Source organism: Canis lupus, chromosome 5 (genome assembly GCF_048164855.1).
Source record: "Canis lupus baileyi chromosome 5, mCanLup2.hap1, whole genome shotgun sequence".
Classification (NCBI taxonomy): domain Eukaryota; kingdom Metazoa; phylum Chordata; class Mammalia; order Carnivora; family Canidae; genus Canis; species Canis lupus.
Window position 1 is genome coordinate 76,413,903 of NC_132842.1, and position 9,263 is coordinate 76,423,165.

Consider the following 9,263-nt stretch of genomic DNA (forward strand, 5'->3'; position numbering starts at 1 on the left):
GGATGACTCTAACGCTGTCTCCGCACCTGCTTCCTGAGTTACAGTACGCTGATAAACCCCACCCCGCCTGCTTCACAGCTCTGCTGCGAGGCTCACATGAGGTCAGCCTGGAAATTACAGTGTGAGGACCGGAGACCTAAAAAGGACCCCGGGAAAACAACGCAGGTCACATCAGGGCAGCTGGACAGGCAGGGTTGTCTCTGCCCTCGAGCAAGACCATGTGGACGGTGCACCACGTATCAATGGGCTCCTGTGAAGAACAGAAAAGGCTTCATTTTGTTCCCATTTTGCTCCTTGCTGCACTGCTAACAGTGGAAACGGGCTCAGGGTCCACAGAAAGGCTGGAAGGGGAAGCGAACGGAGATGACGGGCTGGGGGCATCTGCGAACAGGAAACGAGTGATTCTGGTACCTCACCAGCTCAGGACTCCCTCCCACTATAACCTACGGTAGTTTTCTTTGAACTGAAAGAAAACGGTAAACTTGGGAACTCAAAGCACTTCTCCAGGTGGAGAGGCGGTTCGGTCCTAAGTGCTCAACAGGTACAAAAAGCCTAAGATACCAGAATTCCAAACAGGAAATATTTTGAGTCCCGAGGACTGCAGCAAGCCAAAGACCTGGACTGGATGTCAGAAAGCGAGGAGTGTGCCCAGATCACGTAACTGCCTGCCACACCCCCACCCCCACATCCCTGCTATGTCTGCTTTAGAAGAGTAAACAGTTCCTCCTGCACCCCCAATCACCTGAGACCCTGGAGCACTTCTTCAAATTCTCAAACAAGTTCTTCAGAGTGAAGCATCAAATTCAGAAGCCCAGTCCCAGAGGCTGCCTATGATTAGGCTTTAATTAGCAGAATGAAGGGATAGTCTGCTCTAAGATTTCTAACTTTATTTTTCGTCCTACTCCAAATTTTAAAACATAGCCTTTATTTTTTACCTCCGAAATGATCCAACTGAAATAAAGAGGCTGTGGCTGAGGAGTAGGACCCTTAGTGCACCAAGAATTGCATTTGTACTCTGGTTGATTTCAAGTTCTATTTTAGAAATCTTGAGGCTAGACAAAGCTTGCAGGTGGCAGGCTTTCCCTTGGACAGGCTGAAGAAACAGTGTTCTCTCAAGACGATAAGATTCAACACTGATTCTCATTATCCACTGTTTCTATTTCCTGCAAAGGAAAGACTACTGACCATCTCAAATCCTCTCATTTTAGATACTCAATTCTCTCCAATTGCTGTCTTGACTTAACAAAATTTAAGCCCAGGCTTAGGTCTGCATGTGCTGCTCACTTAACTTTCCTTGCTCTCATTTCTTCTGGTGAGCTGTGGGATCTGTTCTCCCTTGTTTTTGTAAATGTCACTCCACAAGTTACTTCCTCTCATGAGAAATGGAACATCGGTTTATAGCCTCACCTTCCTCTTTACAAAGCGTGGGGGAGTGGGTGTAGGAGTACTTTTAGTCCACTGTACCTTTCCTGGAGAAAATGATCTAGTCTTGAATATCACTGTGGCACTATGACCTACCTGATACAAAACAACAAAAAATTTCAAAGTTCCATACAGTCCCCCCTAAAGTGATGAAAGTTTAATCAGTACTACCAAGAAATCAAAAGAATATACAAACATTAAGTCTGGCAAAGATTTATTAGGAAGCTTATTAGTTACGGTCAATAAAAAGCCATGAACAGAACTGAGATCTCCAATTTCTGGCACTGTGCTTACGACACTAGTTAGAAGCTAATAAACATTAAGGATGTCCCAAGGGGAATCTTACCTAAGTCCCAATCTTATCCAACCAGGACAACTCACAAACACAGAAATGATGCCCATGTTCTCCCCAACTGCTTACCAAGGCAGTAGGTAAAAAGACCTCCTCAAGCTATGAAGCATCAGGAGATTTCTGCTCCTCTAGCTATAACAATGGGACACTAGTACATGACAGACAACTCCAAGCTGGGCAACTTGACAAGAATGCTGAACGCTGACAGGAAGAAGGAGCAAGCAGGGACAAGTATTTCTAGTTGGAGACCCTCCTGATGGCTAATAGAAACACAATGCTGAGGCTTCAGAAAGTTTACTGCAGCCCAAGAAATAGTTTCCATTAAAAAAAAAAGTCACACAAAAATCCTGCCACAAAGCAACAAGACACTTGGGATCCCATGGCCACACTGACTAGAAAGGCAGACATCATTCAATGACTGCCAGATGCTGACCAGCCCAAGACTCAATTTCTAGGCCCTAGAGAACCGCGATTGTCCCTCAGCACCCACACTACCCTCCCCGGTGGTGTGGTCCATAGGCCAGATTTCTGCAGCAAGCCCCAAAGACAAAGCTTGGCAGAGGCTGTGGCACCAACTTTCTCTGGAACCCTCTCTCTCTTTGTCCTCCCCAACAGGATGCTGTACATCTTCACAGACACAGCGCTTCTACGGGAGCCCTGGCCAGTCTTAGGAAATGAAGTGTGTCTGTGGGGTAACCTGATGGACCCTGTGGTCTGCTGGGTTGGCTGATGCTTCGTAATTGCAGATGGTCACCTCATGTCGGCGAAGCTGCAAGAAAAGTGAGAGGCTGGGTCAGCTGGCCACTTCCCAGACCACACAATGGAGTAGTCCTTATTCAGGTTCATTTCTGGAAGTCATCTTTTCCCCCTTCTGACACTCTTATCCTAGGATGATTGCAAAGATCATTATCAATGATTCATCCCATAACTTTAAAAATTCATTCCCCCACTATAATAGTGCCACTATGAGAAGAAGACCTTATCTATATCTTGTTTATCATCTTATATCTGGGTGCCTGGAACAAGAAAAGTTACCAAAAATGTTGAAGAGTCTCAAAGTGAGAAAAAAAAAAATGAATTGATATCAATTGTATTATTTCAACTCCCTTAAAAATACCTACAGCCTGTCAAGAGATGGACAGTTTACAGTAATGAAAACCAAGGAAAAAAAAAAAAAAAAAGAAAACCAAAAAAAACTGTGCACAGTCTGAGAGCAAGTGGTGTCTCACATGCTCTTTTTTCCTTAAAGTGCCCATATCCAGCATACAGATATATACACACATATATGTATATGGCGGGGGATGGGGGGAGGCAACGTCAGGAATGCTTCCTGCCCCTTCTTACCTCAGTCCATTCTCCTCTCAGGCCAATATACAAGACCTTTGTGGTATCAGCTCCAAAGTTTTTTGAAATATGAATTGAGAGATGATAGACATTTGAAAAACGAGAAATTCTAGAGAATGAAAGGAATGGGGAGAGAAGACACAGGTCAGAATTCAAGCACTACCTCACCACCAGCCCAAAAACAACAATTCTAGCTCCAACTTGTGGTAAAACCCAGGTAGATGTCAGAGAACATTCTGGGCTCTTATGTCCCATTCTTGTCTTTTAGAGAATTGATTCAGTGGAAACTGAGCATCTCCCAGATCTTGCTCCAGGCCACAGGAGGAGAAAAATGAGTCAACACTGGGATCCCATGGCCACACTGACTGGAAAGGCAGACATCAAGGAGCAGGAATGAGAAATGCTGTATGACCAAGCAGGGATTCTAACACAAGTTCAGTATTGATCTCACCAATCTTATCATTAGGAAAAAGAGAGAACCAGTGAAGACATAAGGTGGTCTTGTGTAATGTGGCCTACTGTAAGCTCACTCTGCAAAGAGTAATTGTGAAAACATCTCTCTTAAGACCACCCTAGGAGCGCACTCAGATTTGTCAACTGCTTACAAGTTTAACAAGTTTAATACAAAGTCCATGACTTTGCACTGCTTCTCTGCCAAAAATTGACTAAGCCAAGGATCAGGCTTCCTCCACTGTTTTAACTAGTTTCTCACGCTAAGCAGGAAATGGGCCAAAATTAAACTGCAAGCTCAGTAAGTGCTAATGCATGTATGTTCACTGCAAATGAACACCCGCTGTTCCTCAGGAGAAGCCAGAGAGTGGAGACAGGCCGAGTGCTTACTTTGTAGCATACTCTAATTCTCCTGTAAGATCCCGATTCAGACTAAAGGTCTGATCTGGCTCCCTGTCTGTATCATCAAAGGACATCTGTGGAATGTTTTTGTACCTGAGAAAAGAAAGGGAAGAAAAATCAAGAAATGTGCATTATCACATTGTGCATATTTTTCAGTTTTTCAGAACTTATTGACTCAACTGCCTTCAGTTTTATCAAATTTTAGGAATGGCATTTTACTGGCATTTATACACAAATATCTTTAAAACAACAAGAGCTGAGAACTGCAACATAAGCCAGTGGCATCTTTGAGTGGGTTAAAATCACGTGAGAAGCAATACACAAAGAGGAGGCTCAAACCAGGTCACGTGCAGCAAATGCAAGGAGAAAATCAGCAACTCAGCACATTCAGACCAAGCTGAGGAGGTTAAATAAAACAGCTTACTCATGGGGGGAAAAAAATACTTTGACAGAAACCTATAAACAGAGTTAAGAGATAAGAGCAGATAACTTCTTGAGCAGGTAACGGTCAAGCAATTTTTGTGTCTAAAATTGCCCTATATATTGAGTCCTCTCAATTCTTCAAAAAAATACAATTTGGGGGTTTCCATTTCAAAAAGAGCACAAAAGGCTGCCAATCCACAATGGGCTTTGGAAAGTCAAGTAAAGTGCTAATGAAGAAAAAGGTTTTCAAAGAAATATCTAAGAAACAGCTGACCCCTCTACAACTCACATATTCTAAACACCTCAGCCACACCCCCACCACCTCTTAGAGCGTTTTATTAACACACCCACACAGGAGGGGCCTAGACATTAGGGGCAGCAAAATGCATGTAATTTAAGAAAGCAAATGTTTGCTTCAAAGTGTTTCTAAGAATGATGCACAGAATAATAATAGTGAACATTTATGAGTAGCATTATGAGAGGCAGTATAGCACTGCAGTTAAAAGCAGTGTCTCTGGAGCCAGACTTCTAGGTTTAAAGCATGGCTCTATCACTTACCAGCTGTGTAATTTTGAGGAAGTGATTTAACCTCTCTGTATCTATTTCCTCATTTATAAAGTGGGGATAGTGATAGTACATATCCCATACAATGATGAGATTACATAGAATCAATTCTAAGATACATATACTTTAAAAATTCTACTATGGAAAATTTCAAATATATATATAGAAGCAGAGAGATAAATACAATGAATCTCCATTTAGTTATCAGTCAGCTTCAATAATCAACATTATGCCTATTTCCTATCACCCTCATTTTGTGTTTGACATTTTAAAGCAATCTCAAACATTTCACTTTACTCATACCTATGTATTTCTAAAAAGGCTTCTTAAAACACCACTCTTAAAATGATACCATTTAACAAAAATTAACAATAATTCCGTAAAATCATCTAACACCTAGTCTGTGTTCAAATTTCATTAAGTACCAATTTAAATTTTCTAGATGTGTCAGTGGCATGTCACAGCTAAATAAGCTAAAGTCTTTTTATTAGTGGTGTATAAGATAATTACAATGGATGACTTCTTAGATTTGATAAGGTGTAATATATGTAAGGTGTTTATTTAGAACTGAGGGCTATGTGTTTGTACCTGCCCTCCCCCAACTGGGCATTTATTATGTTCCAGACTTACTCTAAGCTCTTCCCATGTTAAGTATCATTCAATTCTCTCCACGGTCTTATAAGGTTCATACTATTACTACTGTCATTTTCAACATGAGAACACTGAAAGACAAATGATGCCCGAAAGCTATGCAGCTAACCGTTGGTACAGCCAGAATTTGAACCCAAGCATTTTATTCCAGAGCCCACTCTTAACCATCATGCAACATGTTTTCTAGTTTTCTCAAGCCAATCCATTTCCCCAGTAAACAAGTCTCCAAAAGCATCAACTCAAAGGGACTGTTTCCTTAAAATGATTAAATATGTGAGTTTGCTTTCAAATTCATGTTTTCTAACCTCCAAAAATAGTGTCAATTTCTTATATCTCTCATTTAAATTGACCAATTTTTCAGGAAGAAATTTTTTTTGAAATGTAAACTTCTTCCGCTGTTTGTTTCTCCAGCACTCAAAAACATTTTCCCCTTCCCTTAGGAAGGCTATGCTGGACTAAGGCAAGCTGTCACAATGGGAGCACTAACCCTGGTGGCAACAGATCCAGTGTTGCAAGAGGTATATGGAACTCTGCAAACTAAAGGGCAGGCACACTCAGATGGCAGGAATTCCATGTCCAAAAAACACATGCAAAGATTCTGTGTGAAATAACAAGGGTAAATTTGGAAACTAACCTCAAGAGTAAAAACCGTAAAGATCATTTGAGATCTGCAGCTGGGTTACTAAGAAAACTGCAAAGTCATCAACAACTGGCATTTATAGGATGCTCTGTGGATGAATGGCGCCACAGCAAGCACTTTGAAAAGACAGAAGCTGTTGGCCTTAAAGATGCTTAATCTAAAAAAGTCGTTAATTCAGGAAAAGATAAGTGCATTCTGATGCAGAACAAGACCAAGACTTTTAAGGGGGGGTTTACTAGGTTTCTTTTAACCTAGTAAAAAGAAAAAAGTGTGTCATTCTGGAATAAAGTGCTACCAGAGAAAAGAGAAGTAGGAGCATCTTGAGGGCCTCAGCCCTTGCCACTTACAGTCTCATCTCAGAGGGGTGTGAGTCATCATCCTCTCCCATTATAATGATGCCTTTGAGCTTGACATTGCCTGTAAATCTGCAGAATGCAAAAGAAGTTGTCAACCTGGGTCTGAACTTTTGTGTAGCTGTGTGACCCTGGACAAGACCCTTCCCCTTTCTGGGCTTCCTACTCACGTGTCAGACTTATACCAGAACAATTTCTAAGATCCTATCTCCCTCTGGCATTCTGCAGTTCGAACAAATTTACCTTAACTGCTCAGTTCTTTTTCCAACAGATACATTATGCTTTCCTTCTCAAACCCACCACACTGTAATTTCCCCCCCACTTCTAGAAACAGATGTGTGCCCCTGACACCACCAATGAATGAGTCCTGAGAAGACAACTGGGTATAGCCTATCTAGCCTGAGGCCAACACCAAGGAGATACTTACGGAATATTAAACAGAAGCTCTTCATCTGCATCACTTTCAACAAACTGGAGGGAATGGGGAGTGGGGAGGAGAAAGCAACAAATATTTGCTGAGAGCCTACAATTTCAGGCATCTTCCACCCTGTCCTACGACTGGAGCGCAGTGCAAACAGTCAACCTCCCTCGGTTTTCCAGCACTTACTAATGCTGGAAGCTTAGGAGCTAACAGTCTGCAGACCACCCTCTGGAAGGGTTGCTAAATGGGGGGAGCCCGTGAATAAACTTCCAGGCAACCAGCCTCCTGAAACTGTGTGCAAAAATCTGTGCCTGTGGGGTCCAAGCGGCCCCCAGTGTGACCAGCAGCTCTGTGACTCCACAGTGGCAGACGCTCTAGGAGGAGGACACGCTCCATCTGCCTAGCCTGTCTTTGGTCTTCATCAGGTGATAGGATCACGCGGCCATTGGGACTACTAGTCAAGCAGCAGAGAAAACGCCCTCACGGCCATCCTCCGTTATCTCCTGAAGCTCTGGAAGAGAATGCTGGCTACGGAGGGCCAAAGCGCCCCTTTCCCTCTCTGGGCCTCAGTTCCTCTATCTGCACAATGGGGACACTCGACCCTGTTTTCTTCCCACGGGGCGGGCAGGTGACGGGCAGGGGAAAGCCCTTGGCAAGCCGGCTGTCGTTATTTTTAACAGCAGGACTGAGGCCCACAGAGCAGACGGGAGGCCTGACGCCCCGCGCAGGTCCCTGCCTCGCCCGCCCGCCCCAGGCCCCGGAAGGCCCACCTTGGAGCGGTCGGTCCGCTCCTCCCACGGCTTGAAGACGCCGCGGCCGCTGCCCTCGCGGCTCTCGTTCAGGCACTGCAGCCGCTCCAGGTCGATGCGCAGGTACAGGCCGTAGGCCAGGCCGCGCTGTTCCGGCGGCTCCTCCCGCTCGGCGGCGCAGCGACAGCCGCCCCCGCCGTGGCTGTGGCCGTGCGACATGGCGCCGCCGCCGCCCGCGCGTCCCCTCGGCCCCGCCGCCGCCGCCGCCGCCGCCGCCACAGGGCTCGCTCCGCTCCGGCCGCCAAGCGCGCCGCGGCCGCCGCGTCGTAAAAGGCGCCCCAGTGCGGCGCATGCGCCCGGGGAGGGAGGGGCGGGGCTCGGAGAGGGCTTGACGCTTGACGGGCGCTGGCAGGTGCCGGAGAGTCCCGCGTGGGCTCGGCCCGGGCCGGTGCCGTCGCTCTCCCCGCTCCCACAGGTGGAAGCCGAAGCGCAGGTTAGGCTGGCGTTCCGAGTGAATGATGGCGCTGGGATTCGAATCCCCCTTCCCATTAGGCTAACGTCTGTGCCCTTTTGCCACCCGCGTTTTTGGGGAGTTGGTCGAGGAAAGCGTGCGCGGTGATAAGGCCCCGAAGGGTCGGGAGCGCAGCGTTATCGCCGCCTGCCAGGTGCACCTGCAGGCCCCGGAGCTCACAAACCCCCTTCCCTAACCACTGTCTTCCCAGCGGGCTTAGCGGTCGACAGCGCGGGCTTCGGGGACGGCCGGACCTGGAGACAAGTCCCGGGTCGGCTGCTAACAGTGTGACACTGTGGATAAGTCATTTTCCCCGTCCCGAGACTCCGTTTTCTCGTCTGTAAACTGGGAATGGTAATATGTTTCGTAGGATCACAGTGAGTGTTAACATGAGATAATGAACCTGGCACAGGGGCTGACACGTGGTAAAAGTTCGATAGCTGCGTCGGGTCTTGGTTCAAATCTAAGCACCGCCGACTTCCTAGCTATGGGGCCTTGGGCAAGTGACTTAACCTCTCCGAGTCTCAGTTTAACCTCTCGAGTCTCCGAGTCTCCACCTGTAAAGTGCACGGATTGGACTACATGACCTTTAAGTCCCCTTGCCATGCGACACGTCAGAGCAGTTTTTTCAAATGGCTGGTAGTGACCCATTAATGGGTCTTAAAGTCCATTTAGAGGATTGTGACTAGCATTAAAAAAATAAAATAGGACATGATTTTAAAATTCAGAATATATCACTCTTTTAAGTCTCAATTTATGGAACTTTGTTCCAGTTTTGGATTTGTGTACTCAGGTGCATGTAAAGTGTTTTTCATATTGTGGATTGAAGTCAAAGAATTGGAAGCCACTATTTAGAGTTGAAATGATTTTGGATAAAGAGTAGAATGGGGGATCCCCGGGTTGCTCAGCAGTTTAGCGCCTGCCTTTGGCCCAGGGCGCGATCCTGGAGCCCCTGGATTGAGTCCCACATCGGGCTCCCTG

The 9,263-nt window shown here is 45.8% G+C and overlaps 1 protein-coding gene across 1 annotated transcript; it reads right to left on the reverse strand.

Annotated features, from left to right (window-relative positions):
- Positions 1 to 1,619: 1,619 nt before the first annotated feature.
- On the reverse strand, positions 1,620 to 8,018 carry PITHD1 (PITH domain containing 1). The gene is made up of 6 exons (XM_072827843.1): positions 7,793 to 8,018; positions 7,029 to 7,072; positions 6,596 to 6,673; positions 3,959 to 4,063; positions 3,119 to 3,227; positions 1,620 to 2,543 (listed from the first exon to the last, which is right to left on the reverse strand). Exons 1-6 carry the CDS (start codon positions 7,988 to 7,990, stop codon positions 2,442 to 2,444), a joined length of 636 nt encoding a protein of 211 aa, XP_072683944.1. The 5' UTR covers positions 7,991 to 8,018; the 3' UTR covers positions 1,620 to 2,441.
- Positions 8,019 to 9,263: the final 1,245 nt, after the last annotated feature.

What these genes read in the sequence shown, in the direction of transcription:
- PITHD1 (XM_072827843.1), bottom strand. Translation starts at nt 7,990, where the DNA reads ATGTCGCACGGCCACAGCCACGGCGGGGGCGGCTGTCGCTGCGCCGCC. An exon ending in GAGCTTCTGTTTAATATTCC is followed by an intron (nt 6,674 to 7,028) that starts GTAAGTATCTCC and finishes TGCATTCTGCAG; the next exon opens with ATTTACAGGCAATGTCAAGC. An exon ending in CACCCCTCTGAGATGAGACT is followed by an intron (nt 4,064 to 6,595) that starts GTAAGTGGCAAG and finishes TTCTTTTCTCAG; the next exon opens with GTACAAAAACATTCCACAGA.